The sequence below is a fragment of the Nilaparvata lugens genome, chromosome 10 (assembly GCF_014356525.2).
Source record: "Nilaparvata lugens isolate BPH chromosome 10, ASM1435652v1, whole genome shotgun sequence".
Taxonomy (NCBI): Eukaryota; Metazoa; Arthropoda; class Insecta; order Hemiptera; family Delphacidae; genus Nilaparvata; species Nilaparvata lugens.
This window is the reverse complement of record NC_052513.1, coordinates 27,749,755-27,768,626: the sequence shown is the minus strand read 5'-3', so window position 1 is coordinate 27,768,626 and position 18,872 is coordinate 27,749,755. Positions and strand designations below refer to the sequence as shown.

The 18,872-nt window shown below is 32.9% G+C and overlaps 2 protein-coding genes across 15 annotated transcripts in view; both read right to left on the bottom strand.

Moving 5' to 3' along the window:
* Positions 1–7,349, bottom strand: part of LOC120353351 (nuclear pore complex protein NUP214-like) — a 38,038-nt gene extending 30,689 nt beyond the window's left edge. Inside the window, exons 1-2 of the mRNA XM_039436669.1 lie at positions 7,308–7,349; positions 5,530–5,796 (exon numbers count right to left, since the gene is read on the bottom strand). Of these exons, the coding sequence (XP_039292603.1) occupies positions 5,530–5,796; positions 7,308–7,349 (309 nt within the window). The remainder of the gene's footprint in view (positions 1–5,529; positions 5,797–7,307) is intronic.
* Positions 7,350–8,620: 1,271 nt separating this feature from the next.
* Positions 8,621–18,872, bottom strand: part of LOC111046312 (beta-3 adrenergic receptor) — a 268,205-nt gene continuing 257,953 nt past the window's right edge. For all 14 annotated transcript variants that reach the window (XR_005572386.1, XR_005572378.1, XR_005572375.1 and 11 more), the window contains 2 exons: positions 9,903–10,030; positions 8,621–8,744 (listed from right to left, as the gene is read on the bottom strand). The gene's annotated coding sequence lies outside the window, so the exon portion shown is untranslated. The remainder of the gene's footprint in view (positions 8,745–9,902; positions 10,031–18,872) is intronic.

The following is an 18,872-nucleotide window of genomic DNA, read 5'->3' as shown; positions in this document are numbered from 1 at the left end:
GAACTTAATAGACCCCGGAGTTTAGAAAATAAAATCGTGACTGACTCAGAAAGTCGATTTAGACCCGAGCGCTTATTTAAGTCCTGGACTCTGCAAGTCCAGAACTTATAGATCCCGAGCTTGGAAACCGGCCCTTAAAGTACCTAAACTGTCTGATTATGTTGATGCTCTTCTTGGTACGTGATGTTATTATAATAGACAATCGCATTTCTGTTTATCATATGCATAACAATAATCAAACTTAGTCTGATTCGCCCTTGAGGTATTCGAATTGCTCTCTGGTTGGGCACGGTATGTGTTAAAAAAAATACTTTTGACCAGAGTGGTTCTTTTGATAATGAAGTGTTTAGTCATTTTTGAGAGTTTAATCTCTACTGGATATCGGGCTTAGTTTTCGCACGGAATAAGCATACAGTAGTGCTTCTTTCCTCTGTGGTTTTCGCCAACATAAACCAACGCAGTTCGGTTGGTCAAATTTCACTCAAAATTGTGTTGACGGGAATTTAGTACTTTAGGAAGAAAAAGGCATTGCTCTCAAAAAGAGTTTGGTAAGGGGATTCGCCAAATTGTGTGAAAACCGCAAAGGACGTCAGAATAAGGCTATAAGAAAGACAACATAGTTATTAGTTGTGCCTTAAGCTAGTGACTCAAATTCTTATTTTAATCACCCCCAAAACTGTTTAAAAGTATATTTATATCATTCTATTATTAGACTATCTAAGTTGTATGTTATTTGAACTAATAATATCTGTATGTTATATTCTTACAAAATCTCATTTCTATTATCAACATGAAAATTCATTCTGTAAAGCATTATTTGAATTACTATTTGTTCATTCTTGTCCAGAAAGTAGTTTCAATGGCCAACCTGTCTTGATATAGTAACTGTACTTGGGAACTGTTGTCATCAACTATAGATTCTGTTGAAATACTACATTTGGTTGCTCTTATATCATCATCAATCCCAAAACATCAACAAAGCATTAGATAGAGAAGTATAGAACTAAACGGTGTATTCACCGTATACTGCAGTGTTCCAAATGTAGAACTAGAATAATTCTCAATTTCCAAGTTTCTACATTCAATTCTAATTTATTAAAATATAATTCGGAATATTATAGCAATCAAAACACTAGCCTTCGAACACTTCATACGCTAGATTCAAGATTATATATTACATCCCTGATTAAGCTGATTTATTTTTTGTGTCATGTGTACTGTATTGTATTGTTTTCCTCTTTTTGCTTACAAAAGGAATTGCATATATGCTACAAATGAATTACATTATGTTACTAAATGTTACTATAATTACATATGTACAGTGAATTGTAGATTAATAATTACATGAATCATCTCTTTTTCTTTTGAGTTTTTAAATTATTATGAATTCATTCTAGTTTTTCTACTCTCTTAGTCTTTCACTCTTAGTACTTCTTCTTTTCGGATTGAAATTTTATTATTTTTTTTCTAGTTTTTCATACATTCCATATGTTTCTTTTTTCTTTATTATATTTTTTCTATTTTCGACTGAATCTCAAGCCACTAATTATAGCCGACTGATTACTCGTTGCCATCGCTCAAACTATTTAGTTTTGCTGGTAACGCCAATGATAATATTATAATCGATGTTTAAATGGAAAATATTTTAATTTTAAGTTTTTGTAATGTATTGTATATGAAAATTTTTATATTTTTCACATTTGTAAAGTTGTGTTTAATGATTTTGGCAATAAATATTTCTTTCTTTCTTTCTTCTTTCTTTCTTTACGACTCACATTGGCGCACAAGGAATCTTCCTTTTGCCGGTGTTTTTGCCTCACCTACTGTACTTATGCATGTGATCATAAATTGAATCTTCATTTTAAAACTATTGTTTGTAATGTAAAGGATATCATTTCGTTATTATATCCAATTAAATAAATGTATGTATCTTGATTTAAGTGCAGTAGCATATACTTATATTTATTTTTTAAAGCTTTTTTGTATTTTGTTTTTGGCAAATAAAATTCATTCATTCATTCATTCATTCTTACCAATAAGCAATTCCAGATCCACGTCCACTCCCACTCCCACATCAATCAACTCCATATATGAGCACTATCTACAAGATAGAAATTAATTTTTGAAATAAAATAATTCAATTACAGAGCAAAATGGTTGTATAACTTTACTTGAATACTATTGACAAATTCAGCTCCTAAATAACATGTACGGGATAACATTTCTATCTATATTCATTTATATTAGAATATTTTTCAAAAATGAAGGACATCTAGTGCATTCTTGATAGTATGACAATTTTAAAGTGGTTTGCTCTAAATACATGCAGGATCTAGTTCATTTATAAATGCTAGCGATTTAAAACTAGAAAATCTTTGAAAAATTATGAGCTACCGTATTGGTAAAACCACATTACTCAGAGAAAAGTCATGAAGCAAGTGGCATTTTGCACTACATAAAAAGGGTCGGTCTAGCTAATAGTATTTCACTATGATTTAGGAATTGGAAATCAATCGGTTCATGGTGGTCACCATGTATACCAAAACTTAGCAAAAACATTCTGGTTAAAATCTAACATCAATTATTACATTCTGACATGAGAATATAGAAATTTTTAAAAGTTACTTTAGTCTTTGATGATTCTTGAAAAGTTATTCAAAAAAGGAACAGAGGTTTTTTCAGTATACAAACAGTAACACCTCAAAATCCTAATAGAATAGTTTAAAAGTAGGTGAGAAATCTCGCCATAACAAGCACTGGCTTCAGATACATTACAAAGGCTGCCTCCACTGGACCTGACAGTACTAAAACAGCCCATCTTTATCCAGGATAAACCATATAGTTTATTTGAGTTGATTGCAAGAGTTTTCGATAATGATCACTAACAACGACATATATTCACTCGCTGCAAGATGGTAGGCATGGTACACAACACTATCTAACTGACAATATATATCCACGCACGCTTGGGTCCAGCGGAGAAAGCCATTTTCAATTCAACTACCGCTAGCACTTATGGCGCAATTTCGCAAACTAATCTAATAAAAACAGGAACAACACCAAAATTAGCTCTTTGCCTTGTTTCATTGATTTATTAGAATTGGTTGTAGAGTAATTAATTCTAGTAGTCATTATAAATTGATTGAGAAGTTGTAAAGTAACCTTCTATACATAAATCCAAGGCTAAACAAAAATAGTCTACAAGAATTCAAAATGTTCGTTCTAGAAGCTGGTTCTAGTAATATTTCAAAGTATGCTTCAGAGGGGGGGATATTTTCCAAGTAATTCAAGTCTATCTGAAACTGTAGAATCAACAAGTTCTAAAGCTTTAATTATACAAATAATTTATCATTTATGAGTTGTTTATTATGTGGTTAGAGAAGTGATATGTGGTGTACTATGTGCATCACCCACTATGCATAACCCATAGTGGTGCACTATGTGCATCACCTATTATGACATGATTGTTGCACACAAAATCTGATGAGTCTGAAGGCCCTAGTTGCACAGGAAAATTAAATGTCTTCAATTTTTGTTTGACTCAACTTTTTACATACCAATTACCATATTGAGCATAATTAATAATGAATTTCAAATTTTTTAATCACAAATTTCCTGTAAATGGGTGATGCATTTTTTGAATCACTATGCAACTACACCCATATTGTTACTTGGAAAAGTAGCAATATGGGTGTAGTTGTAAAAGTGATCTTATCAATCAAAATATTAGGTATGTGTTTGTAATGGAATTGAAAAATGCAATAATTCGAAATATTCATTAGATTTATGAGTTATAATTTCCAAATAAACATAGCAAGGGAATTAAAATAATTTATACAAGTTTTCATAGCCTAGAAACAAAATAATCAATTCAGAACCAAATATAACAATTCTAAGCAATTCAAATAGGCTGCAGTTATTTGATTCACTGTCGAACCTATTTTCTGTGATATTTTTGAATACAACCTTGTTTTTTACTCAAGCAGAGTGGTACATTACAAACAGTACACATCCAGAATGTCTGCTTTGTTTTTTTCTTTGTGCTGCACAATGCACATCTCCTTCTTGTTGTTCTCTGTGGCTGATGATTGGATCCAGATTGTCTTATTGCTATTGGCACATTTGGCTTGAATCTCTTCACATTTTTGTCTGCTGACACAGGCCTTGATGTGGAAGCTCCCTCAACATGTGATTCACTTGTTAGCCCAAAAACAACATTTCGTCTGAAATCTTTCATTGTGTGCCGCTCTATGGGCAAACATTTGTGTAGAATGAAGGAATTGACAACAGCTGCATCAATAAAGTGAAAAAAATCCTGTGCCACCACTTGCGGCTCTTCCTATCAATTTCGTAAGTTTTCTTCATCTGATCAAACTTGTCAACAAAATTCATATTTTTATTGTAATCCACAATTATTGCTGCTGGACATGAGAATCCTACTCTTTCTCCAGTTCTTGATCTCCTCATCACTTGTTCAACTTCCATAGGATTGTGGAAGTTAGATAACAAATGAACAGCATTATTGTCCTTCCATTTCATGGCAATAATTGTTCCACTAGCATACCACTCATGTTCACCACGTGTCATTCCCTTATCATCCTTAAAATGCGGTAAATTGATTCTGTTCTTATTAACTGTCCCACATGCATTGGTGTTAGCACTTTTCAAATCTTCCATCAAGTTATAGGATGTAAAATAATTATCAAAATAGACTGTGTGGTTGTAACCTGTATACTCTTCCACAAGCCTTTTTACTACATTCTCTCCTAAATTCTTCTGCACAGTCTGTCCGATTTTTCCTGTGTATATTTCAAATTTTAAAGTATATCCTGACTTGTCACACAACATCCAAACTTTGTAGCCCCTTTTAATCGGTTTTTTGGGCATGTATTGTTTCAAAAAAGACCGCCCCTTGAATTTTATCATGGGTTCATCTACAGCCATGTCAGGATTCGGCTCCAATGAGTCAGAGAAGTTTTTTGATATGGAATTGAGAAAAGGTCTGACTTTATATAGTTTATCAAAATTAGGATCATTCCTCCCAGGTTGTAGACTATTATCATTCAAATGAAGATTTCCAAGAAGCCAGCTGAATCTGTTCAATGGCATCAATTTTGAGATGAATGTATCATTGAGGTCAACCTCTGAAGACCAATAATCTATATAGCTGGGCAATCTTTTGATTCCCATCAAGATATTAATCCCAAGAAATGTTTCCATCTCTTTTCTGTTTGTTGGAATATACCTTTTCCCAGATTGCTGCGCATAGAGATTGGTTTGGAAGACTAAACTATCAACAATTTCATCATCAATAAGCGCTTTGAATAGGTCATATGGGGAGGGACTGACTAAGTTAGTGATTCTTTCAGTAGGTCCTGATTCCTGATTAAAAACGCTATCACTTATTGTTGATGTGTCAAAGTTTGTGCTCCACTGAGGGGGAATTCTATTTCTTACAGAAGGTGTTGATGCTGTTGATGTAGTTGATGTAGGTTGTATAGTAGAAGGTTGTGAAAGTGAAGGTTGTACTGTACCAGATAAAGATGATGCTGCAATGTTGTCTGTCAGAGGTTGAACAGTGGCAGGTGAAGTTGGCTGTTCATTATCATCAATGATGGTATCAGGTAGAGTTATGTCGAATATGGGAACATTGTCGTCAGTATTTGAATTTTCCAGTTGAAAATCTTCATCATTGTCGTGATCTGAATCAATATTTGAGTCCACATCTGAAGGAATCTCGTCATACAACAAAATATTCAGCAGCTCTTCATCACTGAGTCTCTTGTCCATTTTTACCTATAACAGGAAAATAATAAGCTTTGTAAATATCTTCAGCAGGTGCTAGATATATGAACTAGAAGCAAAATTAACATAGATTTAATTTTAAACTAACATGTAATTAAAATAAGATAAATACTATATTATAATATTATATAAATATAATACTATATTTTTCTATAATTAATTGTATAAGAGTATAACGAAAGGCTATTCAAAATTGTCCACTTCACTCATTTGTTTTGACTACTGTATAGCAATAATATTGTAGGTTATGGTGTCCCCCTTGTTGCAGTGATGCATTTTTTGACATCACACAAAATGCCTATAATATTGTTGAATGAACAGTTATCACAAGTATTGTAATTCTATTTCACTCAAAACAATCAATATTTTCAATAAAAATCATTCACAAATATAAATAATTTCACTTACCGTAATTATTCCATCACTCACTGACAGGTTTCATAAGTCCAGTTGCTAATTGGCAAAATAGTACACAACAATTCAAAAAATGAGGTTATGATGAAACTAGCTCTTTATACAAACTGGTGGCGACTCTAGAAACTATTCCTGATCGGTGTTTCAAGAATTGAATCACTTTGTAGTATGAGGAATAGTATTTTATGAGGTGATGCATAATATGAATCACTATGCAACCTATGCAGACAAAATAATAGGTGATGCATGAAGTGCACCACTATGCAAGAAGATGTTATACAATTCACAATTTATTGAGCCGCAAAGAGATACTATTGACAAATTCAGCTCCTAAATAACATGTACGGGATAACATTTCTATCTATATTCATTTATATTAGAATATTCTTCAAAAACGAATGACAGCTAATGCATTCTTGATAGTATGACAATTTTAAAGCGGTTTGCTCTAAATACATGCAGGATCTAGTTTATTAAATGCTAGCGGTTTAAAACTAGGAAATCTTTGAAAAATTATGAGCTACCGTATTGGTAAAACCACATTACTCAGAGAAAAGTCATGAGGCAAGTGGCATTTTGCACTACATAAAAAGGGTCAGGTCTAGCTAATAGTATTTCACTATGATTTGGGAATTTGAAATCAATCGGTTCATGGTGGTCACCATAATGTATACCAGAACTTAGCAAAAACATTCTGGTTGAAATCTAAGATCAATTACATTCTGACATGAGAATATAGAATTTTTTAAAAGTTACTTTAGTCTTTGATGATTCTTGAAAAGTTATTCAAAAAAGGAACAAACCTTTTTTAGTATACAAACATTAACACCTGAAAATCCTAATAGAATAGTTTAAAAGTAGGTAAGAAATCTCGCCATAACAAGCACTGGCTTCAGATACATTACAAAGGCTGCTTCAACTGGACCTGACAGTGCTAAAACAGCCCATCTTTATCCAAGATAAAAAACTACAGGGATAGTTTATTTGAGTTAATTGCAAGAGTTTTCGATAATAATCACTAACAACGACATATTCATTTGCTGCAATGAATAGATGGTAGGCATGGTACACAACACTATCTAACTGACTCTATCCATCCACGAACGCTTGGGTCCAGCAGAGAAAGCCATTTTTAATTCAACTACCGCTAGCACTTATGACGCAATTTCGCGATCGAACTATTCTGATAGAAACAGGAAGTGTTTTCCTTAAAAGCAACACCAAAATAAGCTATTTGCCTTGTTTCATTGATTTATTAGAATTGGTTGTAGAGTAATTAATTCTAGTAGTTATATAAATTGATTGAGAAGTTGTAAAGTAGCCTTCTATACATTCATCCAAGGCTAAACAAAAATAGTCTACAGGAATTCAAAATGTTCGTTCTAGAAGCTGGTTCTAGTAATATTTCAAAGTATGCTTCAGAGGGGGGAATATTTTCCAAGTACTTCAAGTCTATCTGAAACTGTAGGATCAACAAGTTCTAAAGCTTTATTTATACAAATAATTTATCATTTATCATTTATGATCATGTGGTTGGAGAAGTGATATGGTAGTAGCTAATAAACGGTCGCCCATTCAACAAGAATATAAATATCTAGACCCAGTCACTTCTTACCAAACATAGAACATTAAAGTTGATCTGATAGGCTTATACGAAAAACACATCTATGTTAGCCTTATCTTATTGATATATCTTATTAAAAGATATTGACTAATGACTATAATAGTACAGAATTACAATGAATGGGAGGAAACAGCAAGAGTGAACAGGCACACAAGTAATAGTGTCTTGAAGCTAGCAGGCCTGAAATAATTTCTAAAGAAACCCTATCCAAGTTCATCCATAGTTTTATTATTTATAATATGATAAAAGAAGCTTTGGACCTCTTTGACACATCATCACGCTTAAAGTAGTAAACAGTTTTACTTGAAATTCCACACTCAGATTCTGAATTCACCGAGGATGGTTAAAAAAATGCTTTTATTAATTGATTGAAAGAATTAATTGAATTGAGAGAAAGGAGACACAGTCTCCGAAAATTTCCCCCATTTCTAATGTAAGTTTTTAAGTGTTTTCAATCTATTTATATCGTGTCTCCTGTTTTAATTTATATTACAAACTTTAAAGTGTCTTCTGTTATGTGCTCTCTCTCTCTCTCTCTCTCTCTCTCTCTCTCTCTCTCTCTCTCTCTCTATATATATATATATAATATATATATATATATATATATATATATATACTTTACCGTACTTGATAACAATACCTTTGGTACCAATTATGAATTATACCTTTGGTATTGTTTCAAAAAACCTTCATAATCAGTATTATTGTTCTTTGCAGACCTTTGCAAAGCACAGGTTACTTGTTAATATAACATAGAGAACTAGGTTCTAGTCTTACCTATCAAGTTACATTCTTGGAAACTGAGGTGGATGGAGGGAGAGCGCGGAATACATCCGCTTATCAGGATGCCAAACTCCATACTCCATAATCATCTCATGCACTGCGGACACATCACAGTTCTCTGAAAGATATCAAAATATATAAATGCGTTGAAATTTAGAAGAAATCAGTTAATCAAGCTATAATTAATTCATAGTTAGCCTAATTCGAAAAAAAACAATCTTAACAATATAAAGTGGAATAAAATATTATTTTCTGGAAAATTGTAAGTATGAAAATCCGTTGGAACGTTTTGGACTTAGCTTGTTGTCCTCTCCCGATCATTATAAGTTTTTTGCCTCTATTAATGAATGAATTATATGATAACTATATGAAATTTATAATGATAAATTTAATCTCCACAAAAAAGGTACAGGCTTTCTGCGAAGTGGATCTAAGCTTTTCGATTATGGAACAGCTCTCAGTATCCTTCCATCTATCTCTTTCATTACTTTGGAATGGAATCGGAAACTTCAATTAAAATGAAAATAACATCGAATAACCTTTTTATATTGAATAAATGCATTATGTTTCTGCTCAAGACACAATTTTCAAATGCCACATTTTCTTTTGAAAATGACTCTAAAATGCGCTGAAACGCGTAATAGGCCAGCATTAATAAAATATAAAATATTAAACAGTTGATGTTCAATAGGATTGGTAACCATACATAGAACAAACCGAAAAGAAAACTCCAGATGATATAAATTGTTTCCCATAAATACACATTTTGGCGCATTGCACACAAATGAGCAGGAAGGTTTAAGCCTTGTAAAGCCATTTAAATATAATGTAGAAAAAAATCGTTAGTTTAAGAAAGTATATGTAAGCAATAGTTTTCTCAGACTAAAAGATGGAGAGAGGAAGCGCCCCCAGGAATGCCGGTGAGCTATTTCTCAGGCACTAGGCCTCCTGGATTTGAGCTCCCCCGGCGCATCTGGGTGGCGCTTAACTGAATTCGAACCCAACATGGGAAATGCAATATGCATCATTTTTCAAATGAGGATTTGCAAACTCCCCACTATGTGATTGTGGGACGATGGAGCAGACAGTGCACAACATCATATTTGAATGTGAGAGACGTGCCTATCTGGGCGAGGCTATAACGATTTCACTACAGCCAGTACCCAGGCAATACAGTACCTATCAACCATTGATGTGCATTTATAACAGTGTGAAATTTCACACAAATACCATACGCTAAATAATAATAGTGATGAAGGAAGATCGCAAGACTCACCTGTCACGTGCCATACTTGAAATCTGTGGTCCAAGACAGGGGAATATGTTGTACCAATATCGAGCTTCATACTCCAACATTAGATGCATTTCAGGAGGTGTCTCCGCCACAAACAACTCTATTCACATCTAAAACACAAAAAATTACATTAAAATTTCTGGAACAGTCTGAAATAAGACATACTGAAGAAAATCCCTATAAAGTCATGGAATAAAGAATACAGATGATTATAAATTGAACGAAAATCCAAATTGATTACTAATAACTGAGTAGGTACCCTGGAGACTTCTGCTACTGCAGACATTGGCGAAAGGGAGAACAGATAACTGGAAGGGACTTTGATGATGGCTTCTATCAAAAATTGTTTGCCCGTACGGGAATTGAACCCGGCAGAAACTTCTGTTTGCACATACAGTGCAAACTCCTACCCCTACTCCAACGGTCATCAAAATGAGAAAAACATGTTTACAGTAATATATGCTACAATATTCTGGAGAACATGTTATGGACTAAAGAGTTGAGCAACAGAAATGAATTTTCGTGGGCTTAGCAGTCAAATCTGTTTCAATAAATAGCCAAATTAAGTATGTTTGAATGGAAATGTTGATAATTAGTTGATAAGTGAGTACCTAGCCCTTTGGGTTGTAATGGTAATATTTTTAGTCAGAAAGTTCAAAAACAGGTTGGTAACAAATAATATAATCGTCTTAATATTTTCATTCATATTTGACAATACTTATTATTTATGGATAACAATAATTTATTGCTGACGCATGTAGTTTTTTCAAGCAATACTGTATAGATGAATAAACGAAGCACATGAAACTAAAGAAATCTTTACAACAGTTCAAGAGTTTTAACATAGGAATTAAACAGGAAAGGCAGGAATCCGTTTTCAAAAACAAACTATAATGTGAGGGTGGCTTGAGACAATGGACAAGGGTCATGAGATATGCATTGAGAAAGGATTCAAATACAACTAACAAATTCATTGACTATTGAATTAGATCCACCTCCACTAATTTAATTATTATAAGGGACAAACTAGGAAATATGTTCAGACTTGAGAATTCCTTCCAGTTCCATATGCTGATATTATCAACTCTTTACATAGCCTACATGCTATTTGCTGAAGTTGATTAATTTGAAACTTTAATGTTGACTTTTTCGGTGTCAAAAATGTGTTGTGCACAAAAATTAGCAATGAATAAATAATTTAAAATTACAGTATAAAAGAAAGCTTCTGAGGTATGAATGATTTGACCTGCTACCTTAGCTCACACTTCTAATATTTGAATGGTTCAATTTGATATTAGATATAGTCCAGTCAATATAGACATCAAAAAGGGGGTGCTTGCAATTATATTGTAGTTCTGATTTTTCAATATATTATTTGGGTAGGTATAAGAGAAGTCCAGAACCAATTTCTTCATGCAAAATTTCCTTGTGCCGATACAGAGTGGCCCAAAAACCTCGTATTTTCGGCTCATTTTTCGGTTTTCATCTATTTCTGCCAAATCTCGTTATCGGACAGAAAACTTTGTTCACGCTTTTTTTCAAGATTATGAAATTTTGAAGAATATGAGATCATTCGGAACTCTCTATCTCCAATGAGTACTGAGTTATGATTTTTCAAAAATGAGTGAAATTTGAAGGAAAAATTAATTTTGATGAATTTTAGTTTTTTATCATCAATATCTTCCGATTGTTACCATTTAGATGTATAATTCAAAATCCCTCTGGTCGTATTTTTGTGCTCTACAATCTGAGATCAGGTAGAGCGCTTCATCTCATATAGATTTCCAGGTACACCTGACAACAATGCTCCTTGTATTGTGAAAAACACCTAATTTTCAGCTTCAACCATCATCACCAACTAAATTGTACTCACATTAATATTTCGCACAATGACATAAGTTCATGAGATTATGTTCTATGAGAATCACCCGCTAGATGCACTTCATTTAAGTATTTCCTAGAGGAGAGGTGCGCTTAAGGACACCTCAAGGATTAAAATTTCAAACACTTATAATTTTTGATACAATGCTCAGATTCCATCGTACTGCACTTCATTCTTCTTGGCTCGTCAAGGCGGTTCAAAATCATGCATCATAAGTCAAATTCGGTTGAAAAATGGAAAATTTATTGCTGAGTGTACTTTATCAAATGAAAAATATTTTACAAATGAGGTAATATATTATTTATTAATTTATTGGTAATAATATAGGTGAGGTAGAAGAATACTTAGAAAGTACATATTCAAAAAATAAGAATATATGCTATCCTATATAAGAATAGAAGGCTGCATATGAATTAGGGGTATCTAATATCTAAGCCCATATCTAAGGGGTATCTAAGCCCATATTCCAATACACAAAAAATGGCCAATTTCTATATTCAAAGTTGTATGTCTTGTGAAATACTTCTGATAAAATTTCCAAATTTAGTGAGGATATGAAAATTATCACCCTTTACCCACTCCTATGAATAATCCTTTGATTCCAATACAAATCGAGAGTTACTTAAGATTTTAAAAATGGTGATTTCAGTTTTTACATTTTTTTTCGTGATTTTACTGTTGATCAAGAGTTTCTAAAACTGTCTGATACATCATAGAAACTCACGATTGATTCTAAATTGTAGATAAATTCATCCTCTACGAGCTCAGTTGCCTAAAATCCATCATGAATTACTTTTCCCTATCATAGAACTGCCAAAACATAGAATCCTAGAAACTATCATAGAATTGCCTTGATATGAGAAAAATATCTACAATTTCCGGATTTTTTTCAACAATCAAATCTCACTCCACGAACATATTTTTTCATAAATCGTTTACAGCAAATGAAAGAGAAAATTCTATTGTACATTTCAAGATCAATTAATGATTTTTATATTAAGGATATTACCGAGATACATAGCTTTGAATATAGAAATTGGCCATTTTTGTGTATTGGAATAGGGGCTTAAGTACACTCAGCAATAAATTTTCCATTTTTCAACCGAATTTGACTTACGATGCATGATTTTGAACCGCCTTGACGAGCCAAGAAGAATGAAGTGTAGTACGATGAAATCTGAGCATTGTATCAAAAATTATAAGTGTTTGAAATTTTGATCCTTGAGGTGTCCTTAAGCGCGCCTCTCCATTAGGAAATACTAGGATGAAGTTTATCTAGCGGGTGATTCTCATAGAACATAATCTCATGAACTTATGTCATTGTGCGAAATATTAATGTGAGTACAATTTAGTTGGTGATGATGGTTGAAGCTGAAAATTAGGTGTTTTTCACAATACAAGGAGCATTGTTGTCAGGTGTACCTGGAAATCTATATGAGATGAAGCGCTCTACCTGATTTCAGATTGTAGAGCACAAAAATACGACCAGAGGGATTTTGAATTATACATCTAAATGGTAACAATCGGAAGATATTGATGATAAAAACTAAAATTCATCAAAATTAATTTTTCCTTCAAATTTCACTCGTTTTTGAAAAATCATAACTCAGTACTCATTGGAGATAGAGAGTTCCGAATGATCTCATATTATTCAAAATTTCATAATCTTAAAAAAAGGCGTGAACAAAGTTTTCTGTCCGATAACGAGATTTGGCAGAAATAGATGAAAACCGAAAAATGAGCCGAAAATACGAGGTTTTTGGGCCACTCTGTATCGGCAGAAGGAAATTTTGCATGAAGAAATTGGTTCTGGACTTCTCTTATACCTACCCAAATAATATATTAAAAAATCAAAACTACAATATAAATTGCATTCACCAATGTATATAGTGACTGGACTAATATCGTAAATTGCGAATCAAAAATAAGTCAATTGTATGTTGTTTTTTTTAATTAAATATTGACTTAAGATAAATATTAAATCTTCAATCACGAATGAAAATCACGAGAAGTTTAATTATGTGTACGCCTAATCAAAAACATGGTTTTTTAAACTTTGATTATGTTCAATAATCAATAGCGTCCATGATAATAAAATTCATAATTTTATCAAGTAATTTCAATCAGCTATAGCAGAGACAAACAACTTAAGCTAATTATCTTTCCTCTATGGCTATAGCCAGCCCACGTCAAGAGTACCTCTCAAACTATGATTATGTCTGATAGCGTCCACAATAGTAAAATTCACAAAAATGTTTCAAGTCATTCTAATTAGCCAGCCAGCCTTCATCAAAAAAATCTATGAAACTTGAACTTTTTAAAATGCTAATTTTCATAAAACTACATATTTCAAACCAAAATATTATACTGAATAATAACAGACTCGAGGTAGGATGAGTGATTTGTGTTTTTGGTAGGAACTATTTCTTCGCATTCAGACAACAATACCTGGATTCTCACACATCAGTGATAGTGGATTCTCACACATCAGTAAAAGTAAAATACCCAAAAGTAAAATCAGGTAAGGCAATCGAGTTCAAAGTAAAAATGGCTGGTTCCAGTGATTCGGACTTGGGTATGGTTGGAAAGCTATCCAACGATGAAGACTTTCAAATGTGGAAATTTAAAATTAAAATTTTGTTCGACTCTCAAGGACTTAGTGATATTGTTAATGGAAAAGAATTAAAACCAAACGACCCTAGTAAAGAAAAAGAACTTTCTATTTTCAATTTGAAGGACGCTAAAGCCAAGAAAATAATAATAACTACAATTGACTCAAAACCTTTGAATCACATTTTGAACTGTGAAACTTCATGTGAAATGTTTAAAAAACTGTGTCAAATCTACGAACGTGATGAAAAACAACAGAAATTTTCTCTAATGCAGGACTTTTTCAATTTTACACTAGAGGCTAATGAAGACATTGCTAGTTTCATCAGCCGTCTGGAAAATTTGACCCATAAATTGAAATCTGTTGGACACGAAATCGATGACGAGATGGTTATTGGCAAAATATTCAGCTCCCTGCCCAGGAAATACACCCACTTTCAAACTTCGTGGGAAGCAACCGCAATTTGTGACAGAAATCTCACAAACCTAACCTCCCGGTTGGTGAATGAAGAACGCAGACTATCTACTGATAAAGGTGATTCTGTGCAACCAGTGGTATTCAAAACATCGGAAATCCAGTGCTACAGATGCAAAAATTATGGACATATTTCCCGTGAATGCAGAAATAAAATGAAACAGAAAAGTGGTCTATTCTGTAGTATTTGCAAGAAGAATAATCATGAAGACAAAGACTGTTACTTTCGTAAAAAACAGAATGATAAGAAGAAGAACCAAGTATCCTTTTTAACTACTAATTCTAATGTAAAATACTATGACACTTTCGTAATTGACTCAGGGTCTACTTCACATATGGTAAAATCTAAATCACTATTTGATAGTTCCATTCCAATTAGTTGTAAAGTAGGAGTAGCCAAGGAAAATGAATCAATGTTTGCTCTTGAGGTAGGAAACATCAAATCAGACAAATGCAACTTAAATAATGTTTTATATGTTCCAGAACTTTCTAAAAATTTGTTATCTGTAAGTGCTATCACTGAGAACGATGGTAAGGTCTTATTTAGTGGAAATAGGGTTGAGGTGTTGAAAGACAATGAAGTCATTATGGAAGGCATAAAAAATTCGAATGGTTTGTTTGAAGTTGACTTGAAAATGCATAATTCAAATTCAGTCCATCATGTAATGACTAGCACTATTTCACCCAAGTCTAATGAGTCTAATGAAGTAGAATTATGGCATAGGAAGCTAGGCCACCTTGGTGTAGATAACATGAAAAAGCTCATAAATCTTAGTGAGGGAATGAATATTAAAACTAAAATTGATGACTTTTCCAAAAACCCATGTGAAATATGCTTGTCTGCTCGCCAAACAAGGCAACCTTTTAAAACAGTCAGGGAAAGGGCAACAAGACCCCTTGAAATAGTACATACTGATGTTTGTGGGCCTATTACCCCGGTAAGTTGGGACAATAAAAGATACATGGTTACTTTTCTAGATGATTTCACACATTTTGTCATGGTATTTCTTATTCAAAATAAAAGTGAGGTATTTGATATAATGAAACAATTTGTAGCTGAAGTAGAGGCAAAATGGCATTCTAAAATTTCAAAATTTCGGTGTGATAATGGTGGGGAATATTCTAGTAATAAAATCAAGGATTGGTGTCAAAATAGAGGGATTTTCATGGATTTCACCATTCCATACACTCCAGAATTAAATGGAAAGGCAGAAAGAATCAATAGGACATTGCTAGAAAAGGTTAGGGCACTTTTGTTTGATTCAGGATTGAAAAAGGAAATGTGGGGTGAGGCTGTAAGGACAGCAGCTTATATTGTTAATAGAAGCCCAACATGTACTCTTGATTGTACTCCAGCTGAAAAGTGGTACGGTAAAAAACCAGATCTATCAAGACTACAGATTTTTGGAAGTATAGCATACAGTCATGTTGCAGGTAATCTTAAGAAACTTGACAGTAGAACCAAGAAGCTAACGTTTGTAGGATATTTGCAAAATGGTTATCGGTTGTGGGATGCTGATAAGAGGAAAATAATTGTTTCTAGGGATGTAATTTTTTCAAATGTTGAGCAATCTAACCAAGGTGAAAAGTATTCTGACCCCAAAGTATTCAAGATAAATCAAGGCTTTGACATTGAGGGAATCGCAAAAGGTAATGATCCAAACAATGTATTTGAAGAAATTGAAAATGATGGAGTACAAGAAACTGAAATAAATGAAGTTGAAGAAATTGAAAATAATGAAGTAGAAGAAACTGATACAAGTGAAGCTGAGGGTATTGAGATTGAAACAAATGATATTGAAGATGGAATCAATGAAGTAGAAGTAAATGAAGAAAGTGGAGAAGAAATGATGGATGAAAGTAATGAAATAAGAGGGAGAGAGAAAAGAGTGATTAAAAAACCAGTGTAGTTGAAAGACTATGAAACCAGTTATCTTAGTCTACAAGTAGATGAGCCTCTTACATTTTCTGAAGCTATGAAATCAAACAATTCTGTAAAGTGGTTGGAGGCAGTAAAAACTGAACTAAATGCTTTGAAAGAGAATAATACTTGGACAGAGGTAGATACTGTACCAGAAAACAAAGAAATTATTGATAGCAAATGGGTATTTAAAATTAAAAATGATGAGAAGGGTAACATTCAGTACAAGGCTAGATTAGTTGCTAGGGGGTTTCAACAAAAGGATAGCATAGATTTAAATGACATTTATGCCCCTGTGGCCAAATTGCCAACTTTTCGGTTTTTCATGAGTGTTGCAAATAAATTAGGGTTTCCTGTATATCAGATGGATGTAAAAAATGCTTTCCTTAATGGTGATATCAAAGAAGACGTTTATATGTCATTACCAGAGGGAGTAGAAGGATTTAGGAATAAGGTTTGTAAACTTAAGAAGTCAATTTATGGTCTGAAGAAATCTCCAAAAGATTGGAATTCTAAATTTGATTCTGTAATGAAAATGAACAATTTTACTAGGTCTAAAAATGATTATTGCTTGTATTCTAAAATTGTGGAGGGTAAAAAGGTATTTCTATTATTGTATGTAGATGACATACTTATTTTTGGTTCAGATGAGAATGATGTTTCAAGATTGAAATCAGTCTTACAAGAAAATTTCAAGATGAAAGACTTGGGCTTGGTTTCTAATTTCTTGGGAATTAATGTCAAACAAGATATTGAGAAGGGGGTAACTGTTATTAGTCAGAAGGAGTATCTCAAACATGTATTGGAAAAGTTCAACATGCAGGATTGTAAGCCAATGGACACTCCCATGGATAAAAATTTCAACTTTGAATTATTGACTAGAGATAAGTCAGAGTCTGTAGAAATAGAAAAGAAATGTCGTAGACTAATTGGTTGTCTTATGTATGCTGTTGTAGGATCTAGACCTGATTTGTGTTGTACTGTATCTTTCTTGAGTCGATTCCAAAGTTGTGCCAGTGAAATGTTGTATAAAAATTTAAAACGTGTATTGAGATATGTAAAATGTACTTTAGATTTAGAGCTAGTATATAAGAGAGAATTGAATGATGATATGATTGTAGGCTATGTAGATGCAAACTGGGGTGGTGATTTAGAGAGAAGATCAACCTCAGGTTATTGCTTCAAGGTTTTTGGTAATACTATTTCTTGGTGTACCAAGAAGCAACAGAGTGTTTCATTATCTAGCACAGAAGCTGAGTATGTTGCTTTGAGCCAAGCTGCAAGCGAGGCTTGTTGGATAAAAGGAATTTTAATTGATGTTTGTGTTGTTGAAAATAAGAAAACTTGTATTTTGTTGTTTGAAGACAATCAGTCTGCTATCAAAATAGCTCATAATCCTGAGCATCATAAAAAATTGAAACATGTAGATATAAGGTATCATTTTGTAAGAGAGAAAATTTCTGAAGGTGTTATTCAAGTTGAGTATTTAAAATCCTCAGATCAGATTGCTGACATTTTCACAAAACCTTGGGAAAGGAACTTTTTGTCAAGTTTAGAAATAATATTTTTTAATAATTAAGATGTTTTGAACTATGTTAATTTTCCTATAACTTACTTTGTTTTTTGATTAATAATTTTTTTTGGGTTATTTCATTGAGGGGGCGTGTTGTTTGACAATGAAATAGACTAAATAAAAATATGTGTGATTGGCAAGGCACTGGTGACTCTGTACTGAACTCTGTTTCTGTGAAGTGTGTGTAACATGCCTTAAGTAAAACGTTTGAGTTCAATGTATTGGTTTGACTTTAAAGTAAAAATAAAATCAGTAATAATGTTCAAATAATCGTAATATTTTATTTCTTCACCGATATAACCTTCAACACTATTATACTCAATAGAGGTATAAAAGCAGAAGTTAAAATGAGCTCAGCACCCCTCCAAGTATTGCTCAGGAGTCGCATTCAGTTTTTCTTGTATATTAGCCTATGTTGGAACACTATCTATGTTTTTTTTGTTGAATGAAAAAATTAATTAATTTCTTTTTCACAATGAAGGTTTGAATGA